The sequence below is a fragment of the Lipotes vexillifer genome, unplaced genomic scaffold (genome assembly GCF_000442215.2).
Source record: "Lipotes vexillifer unplaced genomic scaffold, Lipotes_vexillifer_v1.1 scaffold173, whole genome shotgun sequence".
In the NCBI taxonomy this organism is placed as follows: Eukaryota; Metazoa; Chordata; class Mammalia; order Artiodactyla; family Lipotidae; genus Lipotes; species Lipotes vexillifer.
In genome coordinates, this window is record NW_006770924.1 from 768288 (window position 1) to 792737 (window position 24450).

At 38.6% G+C, this 24450-nt stretch overlaps 1 protein-coding gene across 1 annotated transcript in view; it reads right to left on the reverse strand.

The window, feature by feature from the left end:
* The window catches only part of CCDC148 (coiled-coil domain containing 148), a 177278-nt gene that overhangs the window by 69164 nt on the left and 83664 nt on the right, over positions 1–24450 (reverse strand). Inside the window, exon 9 of the mRNA XM_007446450.1 lies at positions 950–1090. Within this exon, the coding sequence (XP_007446512.1) occupies positions 950–1090 (141 nt within the window). The remainder of the gene's footprint in view (positions 1–949; positions 1091–24450) is intronic.

Sequence of the window (24450 nt, forward strand, 5' to 3'; positions counted from 1 at the left end):
TTTGCGGTACGCGGGCCTCTCACTGCTGTGGCCTCTCCCGCTGCGGAGCACAGGCTCCGGACGCGCAGGCCCAGCGGCCACGGCCCACGGGCCCCGCCGCTCCGCGGCATGCGGGATCCTCCCGGACCGGGGCGCGAACCCGTGTCCCCTGCACCGTCAGGTGGACTCTCAACCACTGCGCCACCAGGGAAGCCCTATCCCATATATTTTTAAAAAATCTCCTCTGAATATGTTTTACTTTCCACAGGTTATCAGAAATCATTTTAAAGCTGTTAATAAGTGTTTTGGGGAATTCCCAGGTGGTCCAGTGGTTAGGACTCCATGCTTCCACTGCAGAGGGCATGGGTTCAACCCCTGGTTGAGGAACTAAGATCCCGCAAGCTGCATGGCACAGCCAAAAATAAAAAAATAAGTGTTTTGATTAATATTTTGAAGATTGGGAAACAAATGTTCGTTCAAAAGTAGATGATGAATTTGTATCAATATGAAAAACCAAACAATCTAACACATAATAAACCAAGAAGTAAATTCTTTAAAGGGCCTTTTGGTATTCTATGAATTGTACTGACCCCAGTATAATGTATTTTCCCAATAAGGACATATTTTGATAGTCATTTGCTGTACTGCAGTCAACCAAAATGGTACCCCAGTACCTCTGGTTTTGCCATGTCCCTACTTAGTACACGATTTAACAACAATCACAAACCCTATCTTTTCTTTATCTACAGTATCTCTTCTAATCACATGTACTTGTGCTTGTGAAGGTCAATACAGTGGGTTCTCCTCCATGTCTTTGAAGGTCAAATATATTTAAGCAAGACTCCACTAGAACCTTATGAATCTTTCTAAGAGCTGCTTATGAGGATTCCATGCCAAACACCAAGGTCAATCAAATCTCAATCAGGCAATTAAACATTCATTCACACATTCACAGCAACAGTATAAATACTTTTTTTTTCTTCTCTTCTCTGTGTAACAATTCCTTCTTCTTCCACAGTTTCTCTTTCTCCTCTTCCTTTTCTCTCCTTCTGGCAGAAATTTCCATTTCCAGTCTTGCTACCTCTTCCTGGTGGGCTCGCCACTGAAGAACCTGAAATAGAAATTCATTCCAATAACTATACACACTCAAGTGATTTCACAGATCACAAGGAGACTAGGTTCTGAATCAAGCAGATGTCAAAGATTTTCCAAGTACGCATTAAAATTCTGTGTGCACATGAGTGTGTGATGTATGTGTAAGATGTGTGTGTGTTAGTATTAAAAGGAGAAAGCAACTTTAAAATCACCTCATTCAGAGATTCTTCACTTGGATTCATGGAATGAAATCCTAAAGAGTCCGTGAACTGACTTTAAAGGATCTGTGAATTCTCATTATGTGAAAGTTTTGTGTTTTTGCACAGCTGTGATTTTCTGGAACAATAGTTCCAGTTTCTGGTCAACAGTTTTCAAATGGTCCTAATATCCTAAAACTTTTAAGAACTACTGATATATTTCATCCTGATTTTTGTAAGTGAATAAAATGAGCCTGAATGAAGATGAAAAAAATGTTAAGACATTTAAAAGAACTTTCTGGGTACTGACAGGTGTTACTGGTAGAAGTATAATTGGCACAGCACTTCTAGAGGACACTGGGTAATATGTAAATACATATCACAATAGAAAACATGCATAGTCTTTGACCCACAACCCCACTTTGGGGAAGTTATTCAAAGAAGACAATCAACTGGACAAGTGCACAAAAATGTACCCATGAGGAATATTCACTGCAGTTCTGCTTAAACAGAAAAACTGGAAAGTGTCTAAGTGTCTGGCAACAAGAGATAGCTTAAATTAATTATGGTATCGTCATACAATGACTGCTATTGAAAAAGGATCTACATTTCCATATTCATCAACATAGAAAATATCCACAACATATTATTAGATGCAAAAAAGCAGGTGCAAAACCACATTTATAGTATGATCTCATTAATATAAATCATCATCTATGTATCTACACATAGAAAGAGATTTGGAAGGAGGTTTACCAAAACAATAATAATTGTTATCTCTGAATAGTAGCATTTCACGGAATTTTAAAAATTTATCCTTAAGCCTTTCTATGCCAAGTGACATTTTTACAATAAACATGTATTATCTTTGTAAGCAGTAAACCAATGACACTAACAAAATAAAAACAAACACATGTTCCATGTACACACGTAGCTAACGAAGCAGAGAGGAGGGAGATGGAGAGGTATGCAGAAATTTTTTTTTGGAAAAGGAAGAAGCTAGCATTCTCAGTTTAATACCTCTTTGCCTTACATATTTGATATAACCATGACTCATTATGGTAATATATAAAGTGAAAATTGAATAAATAAAATATCATAGAAATATGATGAGCTTTAAAATGACTAAATAGTTAAGCTCTTTTTGCACTTTCATTATTCAAAGTTTATTTTCTAAAAATATATTTTGCTCTATTTATCAAAATAACCAAGGAAATTCAGACCCTTGATTTTCAAGCACACTTAGGTTTCCCCATCTACTGCTTATCTTGGCCATATTTATCTTCTTGTTTTGAACCCTGTTCCTAGAATAAGATCATCTATGCCTTCTGTCCTGACCTCCTACTTCCCAACTATTCCTTTCTGTACCCACCTTCCATCTGCAACATGCTATATCAAAATCAAATGTCCTGTCAAGCGTTGCCAGGGATCACTCTCCTGATACCTAAAGGATAGTTTTCGGTCCCTCTTTCCTTAACCTCATGGTTGGTACTTAACCCTGTCAACCATCTCTTCATGTTTAAAACTCTTTCCTTCCTCGGCTATAACACTGTCCTCCCCTGCTTCTCCACCAATGAATACTACCTTCTTCTCTTCTTCCTGCTTCCTGTGTCTACCCTATACCCCCAACTCTATTGCTATCCTTTCTCAACCTCAGCCTCTCTCTGTTCATTATCTGATGTGCTCATCCTCTCCTATGAGTTAACCTATCACTTCTGTTGGTCTGACTCTAAAATGTACAATAGCAACTCTGCATTTTTGTCTGCAATCCCATCCTAACAAATGCTTAAAGACTTTGCTGTATGTATGTGCACCCAAAACACAACATTTCCAAAATTAAACTCAACTTCTTTAACTTTGCCATAGCTTCACACCAAGCCCTGTGCATCTGCCTCTTCTTTCAAACAATCTTGTTTGTTCTGTGAAACCACAAGTATCTCTGTAGTTTCCATTTTTATTACTATGTACATCTATCAACATGACTAATTCTTTACATTTTACCTATTACTTGAACAATCTTATATTTCTTAAGCTCAGATGAGCTTTTATTTATAACAAATCAACTTCTAGACTATTGAATTTCCCTAAGCCACTTTGCTGTAATTTCCTAGTCCACCCAAAGTCTATGTGCCAAATGTATTTAGAACAATACCAGAAAGCTCATGGGGTGATGTCAATTTCTCCAAATATGACCTAAAGAATTTAGCTTTCTCACTTCCAACCAATGCCCTACTTTAACCTAGCTAATGTGTAATCTCTAGGTAGGTTTTTTCCTGTGCCTTTCCTTATACCACCATTCTTGTTCTTAGCCTCATGGCGTGACCCAAACTATTCCCCCACCTGAAATGCCCTCTGTTTCCCCCTATTTCAGAAAGTGCTTCTTGGTCCACCATGTGTCTCACATTTTCCATGAAACATTCTCCAACACACACTCATCTCTCTTTTATTTCACTTACCATATGATAATTGTTCTCTAATCATTTTGAGCATAATGTTTCTATTTTCATTTAGAGCAGAGTCCATGATATATACATATTTTGTTTTCCCCTTATACTGTCTAGGAGAGTGCTAGCACATCATAGGTGCTCAATTAGTACCTATTTAATTTACCAAAATAACATTTTAAAGTGGAACCAAATAAATAAAAATAAATGATAGCATGAGAATATACCATATTGCAACACATAATGAAATAATGGATCCTTGTTCATGATCATCAATTGCTACTAAAAACTTCATTTTGACAGCTGATAGGAAACGTTATAATGGACGGATCAGGCTGACAACTGTTGAAAACGCTGAATAATCTTAACATCACAGAGAAACAAGCAGCCATTTTGGCATCCTGGTATAAGTATACAACATTCTCCTGAACCATTCTTGCCAAAATATGAAAATGAATATGATCAAATCTCTAGACCTATTAATCAGTTTACAGAAAATTCAGTCAATGGAAAACCACATTAAAGAACACTATGGGAATACAATCAGCAAAATTGAAATTTGAAAAACTTTCAAGGATTTAACAAATTACAAGGAAAAAAGAAGGAAGGGAAAATATGAGTTAAAAGAGATTTAAGAAACATTATCAGCCAAATGCAATATGTGGATAATATTTGGTTTCTGATTTGAATAAACCAAATGTAAAAACATTTTGAAACAATTAGAGATATTTCAATATTGACTAGTTAAGTTGATACTATTATGGAAACTGTTAAAGTTTTTAGGTACGATCATAGTATGGTTAATTTTTTTTAAGAGTCTTTAATTTTAGAGATATATACTGAAATACATATGAAATGATATGATATTTGGGGATTTGCTATTATCCACTGAGCATGGGAGAGTACATAAGGGTATTTGACTGATATGCTGATAATTGTTGAAGTTGAGTAATGACAGATTTTGTATGTTTTTACATTTTCCCATACTAAAATTTTTGTAAAAAAACAAAATAAACCATAAAATATAATGTATGTCCTAAGAGATTTGTATAATAAAAGACTGTAGTCTCAAGGGTCTCAGACAATGAGACCAGAGATGCAGTGAACTAATGTGAAGAAAAATAGCATACATTTATCCTTTCCAAGTACTGAGACTATTTCTATAAATTTCAGTTGAAAGAAGTTTGTGTTTTGGAACTAGTCTTATCACCTTTCGACTTAAGACTAATTTATGGGAATTATCATTGAATGACCTTTGCACATGTGATGTCATATGATTTATGAAGCCAAATATAAGCAAATACTTATAACTGGTCAAGATTTCTGTTTAAAAAGGTAAGTATAGGGCTTCCCTGGTGGTGCAGTGGTTGAGAGTCCACCTGCCAATGCAGGGGACACGGGTTCGTGCCCCGTTCCGGGAAGATCCCACATGCCGCAGAGCGGCTGGGCCCATGAGCCATGGTCGCTGAGCCTGTGCGTCCGGAGCCTGTGCTCCGCAACGGGAAAAGCCACAACAGTGAGAGGCCCGCGTACTGCAAAAAAAAAAAAAAAAAAGTAAAATAAAAAAAAAAGGTAAGTATAGCAAGAAAATAACCAGACCAATAAAACTCAGGTAACCCAGTTTATCCAATTTACCCAATTGCCCTCCTTGTCATTTGCAAGTCTAAATGATGTTTCTCCTATTCTCCAGAAAAGATAAGATTATGGTAGTTTTTTAAATGGGGCACACACCATAAATCATGAAACAAATGCAAGTTTAGCAATCACGAAAGAACATTACCACAGTGGCAGTCAGGAGCGCATTATAAGGAAAGCATTATTTAGATTATTAACTACAGGACATTTTCCCAGTTCTTTAGTTAATACAGTCTTTGAATGAAACCTTAACCTAACAGAGAACAAATGAAGTTTAAAATATGTTCATCTGTTGCAAATAATAAATTAAGGATTTAAAATGAAAATGGTTAGTAGTATTACATGTATCCCTTGCTCTTAATGTAAAAGTTAAATGGTTCAAGGGAAATTAATTAACATACATATTTTCAGGGTGCATAAAGTACTAGAAAAACACAAAATGAAGCCCATGAAAACTTCAAAGGCAATAATGGAAATTAACATCAAGGCAACAATATTAACACAATTTTACATCAAAATTGAAAGCTTTGAAAATAACTCTAAGTGGCGATGCAGTATAAAGGAAATGAGTATTGAACTGCTGGTCAGAATACCAGCAGTTTTTTGTCTTCTCTCTGCCACTAACGGACAACAATGTTACTTTGAGCAAATGGCTAACCTAGTTTTCTTGCATGTTAAAGGGGAGGACTGGATCAGGTGAGTTCTATACTTTAAGTCCTAATATTCTGATTCTATTTTATATTTTCCTTATATAGAGAGACCACAATATGGCATGCTCTGCAATTGTCTTCTTCAAGCAAAATGAATTGCAATGAGGAACGTTAGTGTTTTATAAGCCTGTTAAATAATAACAGACAATTAAACATTAATTGTGAATTCTATCTGCCATTATTTATGGACCATTGTATCATGTGTGTTGTTTTATATGGGAAAAGTACCATTGACCAGTGCCTGTAACTGATGATTATAAAATATTAAAAACTGCCATATATGAGGCTTATTGTGTGCCGGGCCTATGCTTTATAAAGGCATTAAGCACATGGTGTGAAGTAATCCTTGAAACAAGCAAGCTATCTTCTTCACGCTTCATCTGCCTAACTTCTCCCTATCCTACTCAGCCCTAAGCTTAGTCATCATTTGCTCCAGGAAGCCTTCCCTAACTTACCATGTTCAGGTCAGCTGCCTCTTCCCTACTTCCCTACTTCCCTAGCACCTTGTCCCTCTCCTGTGTGCTGTGTATTACAGCACACATCAGCATGGAACCATGTGGATTTGCCTATATCTCACACTTGGCTACAAACTTCTTAAGGGCAGGGACCAGATTTGTTTTATTCATGGGTTCTCTCCAGAGCCTTGCATGGCATCTGGCACATAGTAAGGGTTCAAGAAATACTTGTTGGTAAATGCATGGAAAAGTCTCTGAGACTATGCCTGTCAGTTAGATTGACAGTATTTCCCTTTCTCCCCACTGGACTGGTCTTTGGAAAGAAAGGTACCCTCTTCAGACATGCTACCATTTTCTGATTCTTCCACCCTGTGATGACAGATCCTTGCTTTCCTGGTTATAGCTGTTTCCAGGATTCCCAAGCTCTACCTCTGATTGCCTCAGGGAAAATATCCAGAAAAGCTTGTCAGGATTTTCAACAGTGAATTCCTATTTCTAGCAATGTTAGAGGACGTGTTCAAAAAAGTGTCAAGCAAATCCTTTTCTGTCTTCTCCTTAAATGTTTCTATAAGCTTCTAAATTCAATTCAGCTGAGTAAACTTCAAATTTTCATTTTATTAAATCTTCAACAGTGTGATAGTTCCATTAAATTTTGCACATGTCCCACCATTTTTCAATATTACTTACCTAAGCTTTTTTATCTAACGTGTTCCATTTATGTTTAAACTCCACTCATGAAATACAGTACCTGTGATTTCGCATACATTATTAAAGCTTTCTATACTCTTCTTAGCATTTTTGCTTAGCAGAAAGATTTGGCTTTTCCTCTTGGTTTCACAATTGTCCCTTGGTTTCTTGGGTGACTTCATAAGTGCATTATTTTTTTTAAAATTTATTTTGCAGTACGCGGGCCTCTCACTGCTGCGGCCTCTCCCGTCATGGAGCACAGGCTCCGGACGCGCAGGCTCAGCGGCCATGGCCCACGGGCCCAGCCGCTCTGCGGCACGTGGGATCCTCCCAGACCGGGACATGAACCCGCGTCCCCCGCATTGGCAGGCGGGCTCCCAACTACTGCGCCACCAGGGAAGCCCCATAAGTGCATTTATTTATCACCTCTCTTTGATAACTACTTTCCATTTTCTGTGACTTTTTATCAGTCGTTTACAGAATCTCAATGATTATGCACTATTATCTTGACTGTTTCATGTCCTTTTCTTTTCAAATAAAATCTTGCAAAGTTTCATTTATTTGGGTCCCAGAGGGTCTTAACCTTAGTGTAAAACAAGACTTGCAGAGGAAGAAACAAACTAAATGTTAATAAGTGGAAAACTATCAACATATATTTTTTCCTAAGGGACAAAAGTTACAAACCTATCAGTCTATTTTATTTACGAAGCTGACAAAGCCAGATTGTATAATGGAGACAGAAAATGGGGCTAACAGTCAGGAAATCACTTCCCTGCTGGCTATGAGGTCTAGGGAAATCATTTCCCATTTCTGGGCCTCAAATCCTCTTTGAAAAATGAAAACTAAATCGGTTTTTCAAACAAAGGGTTACAACACATTAGTGGATAATGAAATAAATTTTATGGATGGGAACTAGCATTTCTTTATGGAAGAAAATATCAGAGAGCATCTCATGTCATTACAGTAATGCTGTTTCAAGAAATTTTAATTTAGATTGTGTGTATGTATCTGTGTGTGTGTGTGTGTGTGTGTGTGTGTTGTGTGTGTATTCATTTGTGATGTAAAATACATTTCTCACTGTAGGTCACAGTGAAAGAAGCTTGAAAAACACAGCAGGATGTTTTCTATAATCGCTTCCAATGCTGAGATTCTATGGCTCTCTGATATAAAGACCAAAGCTACTGTGTTGCCATCATTAAGCCACAGTTCCTTATTCCTTCTATAATACAATCAACCCAGAAGCATGATGAGAGAACCCAGGTTTTGAAGTCAGAAACCTTGAGTCCTACCCCTGTGACTTATTAATAGTATTCCCTGGGGTACATTGTTCAACCACCTTTAACTCCAGAATAATGTAAAATGGGATAACAATGACACACACCTTACAGGACTGCTGTGCAAATACCATCAATTTGCACAAGCCAGAAACTCAGGAATCATCCTGACACTGTCTGTCCCTGACACTCCACATATAATCCATTACCAAGTCCTGTAGACTGTGCATCCAACTATCACTTGCACCCACATTCGATTCTATCTTCAGGGCTCCCATCCTAGAGCTACCGAGATATATCCTGCATCCACTCTGGTTTCATTCCCTGCCCACCCCCCTATCTCACTTCCTACACTTTCAATGGTTTCCAGCACTCTTGGGGTGAAGTCTGAACTCCGAACTATGGACTACAAGACCTCTAGGGTTTGGCCCTGCCTATGTCTGCAGCCCCAACTCCTAACCTCATACGAATCACAGACTCACCCTCTTGCTCCAGGAGCCCTGGCCATCATCCAGCCCCTAAACAAGCCACATTTCCTCCAGCTACATGGATGTTGAACATGCCATTTCCTTTGCTTGGAATGCTCCTCCCCTCCTCTTTGCCTCATCCACACATTTTCCTAACCAATACTTAGTCCCAGATTTCAGCTCCAGTGTCTGTCAGGGAAGCCTTACCCACCCACCCTATAGGAGATAAAGCCCTCTAGCTGCATGCTCCCATAACATTGTTTACTTTTTCTTCAATGTACTTATCACAGTTTGAAATCAGACATTCAGTCCTGTGATTACATTACCAGTGTCTGTTACCCCACTAGACTGTGATCTCCATGAAGAAGGGACCATATCTGATTGGCTCACCATGGTATCTCCAGTGCCTTACACACCACCTGACACCTAATAGATGCTCAATAAATATGTTTGAATGGGTGAATAAATGAGATAAGAAAGCATAAGTGCTACACAAATGTTTACTGTATTCCTGGATTGCTGCAATTGCTTTCTAGCTGACTTTCCTGACTTCAGTGTCATTTTTATTCAACCCATTCAACAGATATTTGTCTATTGGATTTTCACATATTTTTGCTCCCTTACACATGATTCTAATAGCAGTGGCTTTGCATTTGCCACCATTTCAAGTGGCTCCTATGGCCATTTATTTATTTGGACATCACCTTATTCAAAGGAGGACTCAATCTTTTAAGGCATATGTGAACTTGACCTCACACATATGACTTTATTTCCTATTACTCCCCAGAGCAAATAGGCCAGACCTTCCTCTTCCTCCTGTCTCTTCCTCTCTTCCCTACTGCTACACACCCATGTTTACGTCTGTCACTGGCCTTTGCCCAAGAAGCCCTCACTCCTGCTCATCTGTCCTTCAAGGTCATTCAGGGCCCCTTCCTAATGACTTCTCCACCATTTGTCAATCCAATCTCTGATCTGCATCCTTGATAGTGTCTACAAATAGATGACATCCAAGCACTCTTTAACTACCTTGTTTTATTTTCATTCCACTTATCACTATATAAAATTATATTATTACCCTAAGATTTCTCAACAAAAGGAGAATTTTTTTCTTTCTCTTGTATCTATATGAGATGATGGACAGCTAAACCTATTGTGGTCATCATTTCCAATAAACGTAAATCAAACCATCGTGCTGTACGCCTTAAACTTATACAGTGGGGTATGTCAATTATTTCTCAATAAAACTGGAAAATATTATATTATTGATCAGTTGATTTTTTTTCTTATCATTGTTTCTCACTATACTTAAACTCCATGACAGCAGAGACTTGGCCTTCTTTACTTTCTAACCCCACTCCTGGAACAGTGCCTCACCCAAAGTAGGTGCTTAATGAATATTTCTTGGTTGAATGAATAAGAATGGCTCTCATCAAAAAGATAAGAATTAATGAGTGTTGGAGAGGACGTGGAGAAAAGGGAACTCTTGTACACTGTTGGTGGGAATGTAAATTGGTGCAGCCATTATGGAAAACAGTATGGAGGTTCCCAAAAGATTAAAAATAGAACTTTCATACAATCCAGCAATTCCACTTCTGGGTATTTACCCAAAGGAAATGAAATCACTATCTTGAAAGATATCTATACCCCCAACTTTATTGCAGCTTTATTTAAAATAGCTGAGATGTGGAAACAACCCAAGTGTCCACTGACAGATGAATGGATAAAGAAAATGTGGTACACAAATACAATGGAATATCATTCAGCCATAAAAAAGAAGGAAACCCTGCCATTTCCAACAACACAGATAGACCTTGAGAGCATTAATGATAAGTGAAATAAGTTGACAGAGAAAGACAAATACTGTATGATCTCACTTACGTGTGGAATCTAAAACAAAAAACAAACCCGAAAATAAACTTTTAGATACAGAGAACAGATGGGTGGTTGCCAGAGACAGTGGCAGGGGGTGGGGAGTGTCAAAATGGGTGAAGGGCATCAAAAGGCACAAAATTCCAGTTATAAGATAAGTCCTAGGGATATAATGTACAGCATAGTGACTATAGTTAACAATAATGTATTGTATGTTTGAAAACTGCTGAGAGGGTTAATCTTAAGAGCTCTCATCACAAGAGAAAAAAATAGTAATTACATGGGGTGGTGAATGTTACCTAAACTTATTGTGATAATCATTTCGTGCAATATATACATATTTCAAATCACTATACTGTATGCCTAAAATTAACACAAAATTATGTCAATTATATCTCAGATTTTAAAAAAGAAAGAAAAAAGGTTTTGTTAATTAGCCATTTCACATACATATCCTAGTTCCCAACTAGATTATATGCTTCTTATATTCTGAGGTCATAGTTTAGACAATTTTTGTAATCTACAAAATCAACTACAATGCTAAATTCATAGAAGGTACTCTGTAAAAGTCATTATTAAAGATATCTGTGATCTAACAAACATCTTGCAAGAAAGTTGAGACAACTTTCTGCTGAGCCCTAAGTTTAATTTCAGTATCAGGGATTTTCCACAAAGCCACCAACCCCAGAAATGACTACACTTTTGATTCTGCAATTTGAGCTTTCTTATCTTGAGCTATGGTTAAAAATAAAATACAAATAAAATATTTAGCACATTTGCCTAACAAGGCATTTGCCTAATTAATGCAAGTGAAATAGATTACAGAAAGGATGACTTATCTAGAATCCTTTCCTATAATTAGGATGGTATGCTGTCTATAGGGAGAAAGAGGTAGATATGTATTATATAATGTAAATAAGTATTAGTAAACTATTTTTAAATTCACAGGTTTATACTAGCATAACCATACACCTCAAAGATCTGATATTTTTCCCTTAGAGTTGTTATTTTAATGAATAAAACCTTAAGAGAAATGCTCATAGATCAGTAACCACTGGAATAGACTTTTTTTTATGAGAATAAGATAATTTTGGAGCTATGAAATGGAGACCACTGCTGAGAACAAAAATTAAGGAAAGTGATTATAGAGTGTGATAAAAAATGATTACAGTTTATGGATTTCCTAACTCATAGGACCCAAATAGGAAGCCATCAATGAGAAAACTTTTCTTACTTATCAACATAGTTCTTTCTAGATATAGCACAGAATCAACAACAGATAATTTAAAGAACTTGGCAATACTTTTAATCTCTTCACACAAACTCATTACATCTTACTTATAAAGGGGGGCCAAGAAGAGAAGTGGAGATCACAAGAAGATTAACTGGGAAAAATCATAAAGTGACTTCCATTATCATCAGCAAACCCCCCCTTCACTTAGTATGTTATTCAGCAATAAATATTTCAAACTAGATATAGTGCATATTGATTTATGCGTATTGCCTGAATGCCTTCCTGCAGAAAGAACAGTCAGAATGTATCAGAAAAAATAAGCAATATCTTCTTAGGGGAAAAATAAAAGCAATAGGAAAAAAGGAGGAGGGGAAGATAAAAGGTAAGATGAAAAATTAAGGAACCATTATATGCATGCAAAGGGGGCTCACTCACATGATCCCCAAAAATGCTAACGGAAGTTACAGACATCAGTTCCTGAGCATGCACAAGATGATAAATCCTGTCACCTTGAGCTTTTTCCAAATAGATACTAAGAAAGAGGCAGGATGCTATACTGATATTACAATATGTTCGTGGAGATGGGAAATCTTATTCTCTTCCATAAAGTCTTGGTAAACCTCTGAAATGAATGTTCTGAGCAGATAAAAAACTAGAACAATCTGCATTATTTTGAATTCATTTGTTTTATGTTCAAGATTGAACCAGTTTTGCTTCTAAATGACAACTCCACTGCAGCTCATTTATAAGTTCTTCCAATTTCCCCAACCTTCTAATTACTTATTCTGTATACATTTCTTGAAGGAACAGCTATGATCCCTTATAAAAAACTATATACTATTCAGCCAAGGAGACAACTCTGTCCTAATCCATAAAAACATATTAAGCAGAAGATATAAAGCATGATGTTGTGAATCTAACTGCTACTTACGCCAGGAGATTTAGAAATTTGAATTTGGTCTTTTAAGTCTATGTTCTATTGCAAGTTTCCTGCGTATAGATAATTACTCCCAGCTAGAAAAAAGATCCTATCTGTCATTACAGAGCTAATGTAACTGACCAATAATTCTATACATCATTATGTGCAAATGTCTTGGGGATTTTTTACATTTAAAACTGTTTTGCCTCTGGTGTTCCCAGGCTTTCCTTTTTGGTTCTTTCCTTTTCACTCAGTGCATTGGGCCTCCAGTACCATGAATGTGGTCACAACGCCCAATTCCATGGCTCTAGATCCATATTTCCAACTGCCAACTGGGTAATCCACAGCCCTCTAAAAGCAACACATTCAAAGACAGAATCACTATCCTTCCTTCAGAGCCTGTATTCCCTATCCAGGTTGATGGCATCATAGATCATCACCCCGTTGCCCAAGCCAAGAGCCACTCTTAGACTCCTTTCTCTCCAGTACCCTTCCCATTCTGTCACTAAATCCTCCTTAATATGTCTAGACTCCTTTATGACACCTCCAGCCCCAAAGCTACTAAGTTCAGTTAAACTTTCATCAGCCTCTCCTAGACTTTGAGAATTAGTCCTAACTGGACTCCCCACTTTCAGATTTATCCCATGTCAATCCATCCTCCACATCATGCCTGAAAAATCCTTTTATAGTGAAAAATCTGATATTACTCCACTGCCTCAAGCCTTTCAATGGCTCCCCATTGTCTCCAGCAGAGGCATAAGTTCAAATATCTGTTGGGGCCAGGCAAATATCAAAAGCAAGGAAAGGGGGCTGGGTGTAAGACACCCAAGTGGTAGTAGGGACTGGACCCAGATGGACAGGCACATGCTCCACCTAAAGGCACCTAAGGAAGGCAGTTGCTTTTGACTCTCACCAGTTGTTGCCACATAGAAATGCAGGGTCCAGGTAACCAGATATTCTAATTTTTTAAGAGAATCTGGAAGTCTGGATTTGTATGCACATTTTCCAATATTTTAACGTTGAAAATACCCACATTTTAAAAAACAAATATATGAAGCCCCAATTTCATATTTAGGCTATCAGTTTTCAACTTCTCATCTACCAGATAGAATTCAAACTCTTAGCATGACATATCATTTCCCCCATTATCTATCAAAGAATATTCTTTCTTTACCCTCCCTGTACCCAAACCATACTACTTGCACCTATAACAAACTACATGCAATTCTTCAAACATGCCATGCTGTTTTAGTTCCCCATGCCTTTGAATAATCTTTCCTACTTCTGAAATACCCTGATCCCCGACCCAACTCTTGTTTTAGCAGGAAATTGTTATTTGCTTTTCCAGTCTTAGCTCAAGCATTTCTTTCTCTGGAAAGCCTTCCTGGATCCAGTCACGATAAGACAATTATCTTTGGTGTCACCACCACCTCTAGGACATAACCATATGACTCACCAGTCCTACTGGTATGTATCCAAGTGAATTAATAGAATTACTATAAAATTAATCTCACTAAATTGAAATCATTTATTTTAAAGTTGCCTCCTCTATCAGACAAGGGACCTCTTTTAGAGCAAAGACTTATTTCAGCTTTTTACATCTATTCTCAGCCCACAGCTTATTTAGTAAATACATAATAGTATTAGAACTAAATAGGAGATAAGAGACTTGTGCCATTTTCCCCAGTTGATAACAAAGTATTGATAATAGGAAAACAAGATCTTCACTGACATCTGAAAGAACTAAATTTTGCTTTCATATAAGTAGAATAGCTTCAGCTTTAACTGAAAAACACTTTAACCTGCCTCTTCTCTTAGGCTGGTCAGTCCTTCACTCGTTACGCAGTGGCTTCAGGCCTGTTTACTGTCTCTTGACCCTGTAAGTTTTGCCTTTTCCAGTTTTATATAAAAGGGATTATACAGCAGTAGTCTTTGGGCTTGGCTTCTTTCACTTAGCATAACGCACCTGAGATTCACCCATGTTGTTGCACGTATAGAAGTTGATTCCTTTGTGTTGTTGGGAAACATTCTGTTGCGTGGATGCACCACAGATTGTTTATCCACCCACTAGTTTTAGGACATCTGGGTTGTTTCCAGTTTTTGGCGATTACAATTAAGCTGTTTATAAACATTTGCTGCAGATTTTTGTATAAACATAAGTTTTCATTTCATTCAGATACATACCCAGTAGGATTGCTGAGTAATATGGTTAAGCCTAAGTTTAACTTTATAATTGTCAAACAGTTTTTCCAAAGTGGCTGTACCATCCTGCAGTTCCATCAGTAACGTATGAGAGTTCCAGTTGCTTCACATTCTCACTGGAACTTGATATTGTCAGATTTCTGGATAGTCAGTTTTTTGGGGGGAGTAGGAGTGGTTGAAGCCATTCTAGCAGAAGTGTAGCAGTTTATCATTGTGGTTTCAGTTTGCCTGACCTCTTCTAAATCATTTTTTCTTCACTCTTCTTTATTAGTTGCTATTATCAGACATCTCTCTGTCCCACCTCATACCCTCTTGGCCAACCATTTGACTGTAGCTGTTGTTGTGGCAACCAGCTGCTCACAGGTAGGACCTGAAAGCAGCTCAACCTCACCTCACTTCCACCATGTATCTCACACTTTCTGCCCCATGGCTTCTCTGTCCTCACCCCACATGTGAAATATGTGTAAAAACCTTCTCGTTCTGATGCATGTGTAAACCTAGAAAGGCAAGAAAGTTTACACTCTAACGGACAACTCTTGACCAATGGTGAATTGAAGCTGGTGAATACATACTCCTCCCCTTGGAAGGATAGTTCCATTCCTTGGAAGAATAGTTCTAAGACATTTTCTCTATGGTGCCTTACAGGATTCCTCAGTAGAAATGAGCACAGACTAACATTATGTTGCCCACAGTGGTGATCAGCAAAATAATAATATAGCCTAGGCATGGCTTTCCCTCCTTTCTTGTTTGACTCCTTCAAAGCCCCTACTTTTCTTCCTTGAGGTCACTTTCCAAAATAAATTACCTGCACACAAGCCCTTGTCTTGGTTCCTGCCTTAGGTGGTATACAGGCTAAGTCACCTTTGGAAAGTATCTCAGCTCAAAGGGGAAGTAAATAACAGAACAAAGCAGAACCTATGCTGCTACTCTCCATAAGGGACACATTTTTTTTCCTCTTTGGTGAGTACTATATTTAGGCATGTCTTCTAGCATGAGATATAAGACTGCAAAGTTATATGACTAAACTGTTGGAATTTTAATACTTAAATGTCTCTTCAATTAGAACCTTAAGGAGATATATGAAGATAGTATTTTAAATTTATTGAAAACAATAAAATATTAATGTCAACTTGTTAAATATTAATACTTATTTTCATTTTTTAAAATATTTTTTCTATTTTTTAAAATTAATTAATTAATTTATTTTTGGCTGCGTTAGGTCTTCGTTGCTGCACGCAGACTTTCTCTAGCTGCGGTGAGAGGAGGCTGCTCTTCGTTGCGTGGCACGGGCTCTAAATGCACGGGCTTGAGTAGTTGTGGCACACGGGCTTCAGTAGTTGTGGCACATGGGCTCAGTAGTTATGGCTCCGAGCTCTAGAGCGCAGGCTCAGTAGTTGTGGTGCATGGGTTTAGTTGCTCTGTGGCATGTGGGATCTTCCCATGCCAGGGCTCTAACCCGTGTCCCCTACAATGGCAGGTGGATTCTTAACCACTGCACCACCAGGGAAGTCCCTAAACATTAATATTTAACTTTTATTCTTCACTAAAGTAATTTTTAAATTTGCATTGTCTTATTTTACTTGCACATTTTGTGACAGAGCCTCACTGGAGTGACGTGGAAAACTACTGAGGTGGCTTGCGTAGGTGTAGTCTCTTACTCGAGGGAGCTTTGCTCTGTACAAGGGTTCACACCAGGTCTGGAGAGAGGACATGAATGACAGTGACTCTTGTGTCATTTAGAACAGAAGCAAATAACAAAGGAAAGGATTACTTTATTTTATACGAGGAATAGTGTCCTTGATCCTGATAACTCTAGGCTACTAAAGCTATACTCAAGTGTCTCCAATAAAGCTTACCTCTAAGAAATGTCCATAGAGGGAACTATTAATAGGTAAACTTGGGATCTTGTAAAGGTTTGTATTATTATTATCATGTTTGACAACAGATATCACTTTTCTGGTTGTGCATAAAAAAGTAGCTTTTGTTAGCAAGCAGAAGAAATCTAGTCTATTCAGAAGGATAGATTTCTCAATTTTCTTGATGACAATACAGGTATAACTCAACTCTCTGGCACAGGTTATTCTGGCACGTATACATTACATATATGTGTTGATTACATCTATGGGCACTCTGTGTGTGGTGTTCTTTTTCCTATTGTGGAAGCACCCTTAGTATTTTCATAAAAGGTAAAAGCTGATGTGTTGGTAGACAGAAGCCACATGAGTGTACTCTTAGAGGATAATCCTGGATTTCCTTCACATAGATGAACGTTAGAGAAAAAGCTCCTGGGATAAATGAGCAATTCAGGTTGGATGTGATTTCAGATTAAAATGTTTAAGAGAAAATTATACAAATAACTGCTTAGTGTTTACAATAATCAAGCATTGTAAACATTTACAACATCCTGCCTTTGTGAAACAGATCTATCCTGTTTCAGCATAATCATCATCACCTTCACTTTCACCAACAGAATTAATGATGCAGATTTTTAAAGTTAATAAGCTATTCTGAGGGTTTTATGTGTACTCTTCTAAATCTTTTAGATAATAATTCACCAGTATATGAGTAGCTTGCAATACATCTATTTTCTTATACTGAAATCAGATAAAATGTTGTCTGCTGACTATTTTCATTTAGGGATATAACTATCATTTAAACAACATGCCTTAAAACCAAACACAGTGATTTTTGTCACAGAAGTAAATTGTTCGTCTTGCCTTCTGAGATGGCCCGCACTCTGTGGAGTGTGTTTCTCCCATGGCCCCTCTCACTTTCTGAGACGTCCCCATGCCCTGGGGCCGCTCTCGCCTTTTGAGACAGACCTTATTTTGTCTATGAAATGTATATCCCTCTAAATAAATCCATTTCTTACCTAAAAAAAAAAAAAAGTGGGGCTTCCCTGGTGGCGCAGTGGTTGAGAGTCCGCCTGCCGATGCAGGGGACACGTGCCCCGGTCTGGGAGGATCCTACATGCCGTGGAGCGGCTGGGCCCGTGAGCCGTGGCCGCTGAGCCTGCGCGTCCGGAGCCTGTGCTCCGCAACGGGAGAGACCACAACAGTGAGAGGCCCACGTACAGTAAAGAAAAAAATCAGTAAGATAAAATAAAATAAATATCTATACATTCTAGCCCAGCAGTCCCTACAGTGACAGAAAATTCAGCAGAGGAACTATACAACCAACCTTCAGATCTGTGAGGAATAGCAAGATAGCAATTTATTAATGTTTTAAGCCACTAAATATGAGGTGTTTTATTACACGATAGATAACTGATAAAATTTTAAAGGAGTGAGGTAACACCTTGGCAATAGCTTATTATTTTCCCCATCTGTTTATAGTTTTGACCACATTATGACTAATGCAAAAACTTTTTGTAGGGCTTCCCTGGTGGCACAGTGGTTGAGAGTCCGCCTGCCGATGCAGGGGACATGGGTTCGTGCCCCAGTCCGGGAAGATCCCACGTGCCGTTTTCATTTCTCTATTTCCCTAAACACTCCAGATTAGAAAGCGCAGGCATCCTACGCCCTCTTTGCCTCCCTATAGTAAATTAACTTCTATTAGTTCATCCTTTGTTTTATTTGATTCTTCTTCTCCATTCCCTCTCCTCCTATCCAGGTTCAAGAGGCTCGGCTAATGCTCAGCTTGTTACTGGCAGGGCCAATTATCAGTGAGCTCTGAGGAGACACGAACATTACCTGACAATCTTAAATACAGCATTCCGAGAGGTTTTCATAAGATTTATAGGGGAAATTTCTGGGGGAAGTACAAAGAGCTATAGCTCCACTTGAGACTTACGAATGATCTTGGAACAATCACAGGGACAAGCAGAGCATGTGGTAGAGATGGAGACAAATATATGGGTCCTAAATGCAAGTTGGTCTCCTTGATGGAGGAGAAGGCTTTGGAAATTCCTTCCTACACCTCTGGTTTATAGAAGGTGAAGTATAGTTTTTGGATGAATGGAATAAATTATCCTTACATGAAATTCAAAAAGAAAAAGAGTACAACTACTGCCCATTCTTTGGCAATTCTTATCTTTGACATAGATAAGAAAAAAGAGAGACTCTGTAATGCCTCAACTATATATCAGGCACGAAACTCCCCAGGCAAGGTGGACTCACACCTTCTGATGAAGCTGCAGAAGCCCTGCCCCAGAGAGTACAACACGTAGTGCTTGTGCCAGGATGGATGTGCCGTACTTACTGCAGAGGATGGGGCAGCTGAGTGCAAGTTCCATTTGGGAAATTAAACTTCCTGGAGTATCCAGTCAAGGTTCAAGGAGAGCTTGCCTAGAATCGGGCACCCCCGCCCCACACACACACACTTCTTCTCTTTCACTGGGAAAGAATGAAACAATAAAATCCAAAATGTATCTCTTGGAACTTAAAAACTTGTAATGACAAATTGAAGCCTTGGATACACAAAAGGTAGATTAATTTTTTCTTCTAATTAAAGGTCATGACTTTGGAAGACACTGGAGAATGTGAGAAGTAAATAGCTGGCTCCGAAAAAAGTATTAAGAAGATTTGCTTTCTGCACTGTAAGTTATGATTCTAAATTGGCAAACTCCTAGACGAGCATTTTGGCCAGAGTCATACAGATCTGACATAGAAGATGTCAACCTAAAAGCAAATGAAGATGGGTAAAAAAGTGTACATGATGGTGACAACAGGAATGGTATATAGAGACCAACAATGAAGGAGGTATTTGACGATTATCAGTAATAATTAACAATATAGCCCCAATGTCCCCATACCTCTTCAACCTGTGACTACAAATGAAGTCACATTAGCATTTGTGCCTGACTCCTCAGCCCACTGTAAAGTGTCCTCAAGTGTTTCTGGGGATTAACAGAGCGTGTACCAACAACTACATGTATGATGGGCATTTGCTTCTCTCTTAGACCTCGGGGGAGGATCTGCCATCTCTACTTTGCATCCACTAAGTCTTCAGCTCTTACAGAGGCTCTTCTTAAATGTCATCACTGGTGCTTGCAAAGCTACCAAACTCTAGAGGTGCGAACCAGTCCTGCATTGCCTCTAGTCTTTAGAGCCACAGTGATTCTGGGTTCCTTACAGGAATGAGTCATGCTCATCACTACCTATTTCAAAGGACTCAGATGCAGTACCATCCCTCCATCATTACCTCTCATGCATTTGTCTCAGGCACCTAAATACGTGAATAGATACATGGCATAAAATTAGAGGATCTATTTAGGCTCATCAGGACCTACCTTGCTCCACTACCTCCTGAAAAATATGACAAGTCCCTTGCAGAGGATTCCAACCTCAGTCACTGGCTCTTTCTCAGAGAAGGAAATAGTGTTTTCTCTGCAGTTCCCTGGACCTTGCTCTGGGCTCAGACCCTAAGGTTGCTGGCTTCCATGGCTAAGTTCCAGGAGAGCCATTACTCCAATATACAGATGACCCCATGCTAGAATTTATGAAGTCTTACACGGGACGTCAAGATTTTAATGGACTATCCCTGGATGTCACTAGCCTCTGGATACAAATGAAGTCTAGGCTCTGACTATTCAACTTGTGATCCATGGACCAGCAGCATAGGCATCACCTGGGAGCTCATTAGAAAAGCATAGGCTCAGACTCTACCCCAGAATGAGCAGCTTCAGGAGATCTCCAGGTGATTCATGTTTATATGAAAGTATGAAAAGATAATATTATAAACTATATCACCAAATTTTGCCATTTTAGAAAATTACATCACTGACGGCAATACTGTTAAAGGATTTGAGTTGTGAATACACACATCCATATGCATCTGCATCTGCAGCCCTCACAGTCACTGTGATTCTACTCACGGGTGTAAGCATCTGATCACTGTGTCTTCTGGTGGTGTTATACCCAAACATGTACACATTGAAATACATATTATGTTATACAAAATTATTTTATTTCACTTCCCTTTTACATTATTGTTAGGATACTATATTGATTTTATTTTCAAGGTGTGTGTGTGCATGCTGATTGTATTTTCTATGGATTTCATTTTGGGAGAGTAAATGAGATATTATAGAATATTTGTTGCAAATAGGAGGCACTGGGTCTGAGGACAATGACAACCACTGCCAAGGGTCACAGGAAGCCTTTCATGGATTTTAAGCAGAGGAGTAACACGGTCAGATGTTTTGTTTCAGCTAGATTATTCTGGAGGCTGTCTGGAAAACAGATTTAGGGTCATATGGCTGGTGTTAGAGGAATCAATATGGGACACTGCAACTACAGTCCAGGTGAGTGTCAGGAGTGGCCACAGACTAGAAGAAAAACCGGACAGAAAGGATTCTCAGAAGCAAGGATGAGAGGATTTCAGGAAGAAAGGGGCAAGTCAACAGATTCAAATGTACTTATAGGAATTATGTACATTAGTAGCTAGGTGGCCATAAAGAATGCATGCACAGCTGTGAACAAACAAAGCCAATTAACTTTGCCTTGGCATAAGTGTTGGAGGGAAATGAACATGGAAAAGAAGAAAGAGCAAGAAATGTTTTATTGGTTTCCTCTGGGCAGCATTTCCCCTTTTATTCCTATGTCCCTGCAAATGATCCTGTAGCCTTTAGGAAATGGCATTGCTAAGAAACTGCAGAATGAATTCTAGTCCTAAATCAAATGCCAAATACGTCACTTCTGGCAGGCCAATTTTCTGTGACTCAATGTTCTGATCCGTGGCTTAGGGATAATAATTTGTCCTCTCTCAGAAGATAGCTTTGGTAACAGAAAAACATATCTCAAAATACTTTGAAAATTACGGAAGATAACTAAATTATGATTGTTTTATTGTTAGATTTAGACAATATAATAGGTGTCCATTCAGAGCATCTGTATGCACAAGTGGGAGCCACGCTATTCATTTCTAGGTAGTAATTAGGTTTTTCCTTTCTCAAAAAGGAAAGAAAGAACTTTCTGATATTAACACTTCTCTATGGCTTCATACTAGGGAATTTACGTGAACAAAAGGGCCTAATAATTCTTTGACTTTTGAAGTCTCTTTTTTTCTAAAATCTCTGTCAATCTAGTTTTATAATCAAAGTATATTCTTTGGAGACCTTTGATGACAGCTGGAGGTCAGAGTTACTGTTTGTTATATCTACTCAAAGTATTTTGTAAAAGATTCTTGATAAGGAAATTTTAAACTGAAAAAAATCTCTGGAGAAATGATTATTACTCTAGGAAAGTGTAAGTAGTCATGATGACTCTGAGCATCGTCTGGTGAGCATTTTGTTGGCAACGGAAGCTCCAGACAGAATCACCCACCTACTCCATCAGCAGTACTTGTCAGTACCGAAAAAGGTTTAGAGCCTGAGCATCTATTCACTTCAAAACTAAAGAACTGCCATTATACATATAGATTCCTTGACAGGCTCTCTTTTTATAGAAATAAATGTCTAATTTTTCTTTTTCAAAAAGTAAATTGACTTAGTTAAATAAAAGGATGAACATGTTAAATTGCGATATTTAGTTATAAATTATTTATCTGACCTTGAAGCTCTCCAAAAATCTTATCAGGCCAGGATGAGGCACTAGAAATTTACTGAGTTTCTGTTCAAAACAGCCGCATTCTGCCATTGAGCCAACTTTAAGACTGAACATAAAGTTTTATATTAGGTGAGCTGAAACCCCATTCAGACACACAAAATGGCATTTCTATTATCACTCGAGAAGACTTCTCTCAGCTGTATGAAATACTGTGAGAGATTGGTTCAAGATGGCAGAGTAGAAAGACGTGAACTCACTCCCTCTTGGGAGAGCACCGGAATCACAACTAACTGCTGAACAAAAGTCGACAGGAAGACACTGGAACTCACCAAAAAAGATACCCCACATCCAAAGACAAAGGAGAAGCCACAATGAGATGGCAGGAGGGGCACAATCACAATAAAATAAAATCTCATAACCGCTGGGTAGGTGACTCACAAACTGGAAAACAATTATACCACAGAAGTCCAGCCACTGCAGTGAAGGTTCTAAGCTCCACATCAGGCTTCACAACCTGGGGGTCCAGCAACATGAGGAAGAATTCCCAGAGAATTAGACTTTGACGGCTAGCGGGATTTGATTGTAGCCCTTTGACAGGACTGGAGGAAACAGAGACTTCACTCTTGGAGGGCACACACAAAGTAGTGCGTGCATCAGCACCAAGGGGGAAGGAGCAATGACCCCATAGGAGACTGAACCAGACCTACCTGCTGGTAATGGAGGGTCTCCTGCAGAGGCGGGGGTGGTGTGGTTCACCACAGGGATGGAAATGCTGGCAGCGGAAATTCTGGGAAGTGCTCCTTGGCATGAGCCTTCCTGGAGTCCACCATTAGCCCCACCAAAGAGCCTGTAGCCTTCAGTGCTGGGTCACTTCAGGCCAAACAACCAACAGGGAGGGAACTCAGCCCCACACAACAACAGACAAGTGGATTAAAGTTTTACTGAGCTCTGCCCACCAGAGCAACACCCAGCTCTACCCACCACTAGTCCCTCTGATCAAGAAGCTTGCACAAGCCACTTAGATAGCTACATCCACCAGAGGTTAGACAGCAGAAGCAAGATGAACTACAATCCTGCAGCCTGTGGAATGAAAACCACATTCACAGATAGACAAAATGAAAAGGCAGAGGACTATGTACCAGATGAAGGAACAAGATAAAACCCCAGAAAAACAACTAAATGAAGTAGAGATAGGCAACCTTCCAGAAAAAGAATTCAGAATAATGATAGTGAAGATGATCCAGGACCTCAGAAAAGGAATGGAGGCAAAGATCAAGAAGATGCAAGAAATGTTTAACAAAGACCTAGAAGACTTAAAGAACAAACACCTAGAAGAATGAAAGAACAAACAAGCAGAGATGAATAATACCATAACTGAAATGAAAAATACACTAGAAGGAATCAATAGCAGAATAACTGAGGCAGAAGAATGGAGAAGTTACCCAGAAGACAGAATGGTGGAATTCACGGCCATGGAAAGAATAAAGAAAAAAGAATGAAAAGAAATGAAGAAAGTCTAACAGACCTCTGGGACAACATTAAATACACCAACATTTGCATTATAGGGGTCCCAGAAGGAGAAGAGAGAGAGAAAGGACCTGAGAAAATATTTGAAGAGATTATAGTCAAAAACTTCCTTAACATGGGAAACGAAATAGACACCAAAGTCCAGGAAGCCCAGAGAGTCCCAGGCAGGATAAACCCAAGAAGAAACACACTGAGACACGCAGTAATCAAACTGATAAAAATTAAACATGAAGAAAAATTATTAAAAGCAACAAGGGAAAAAAAGACAA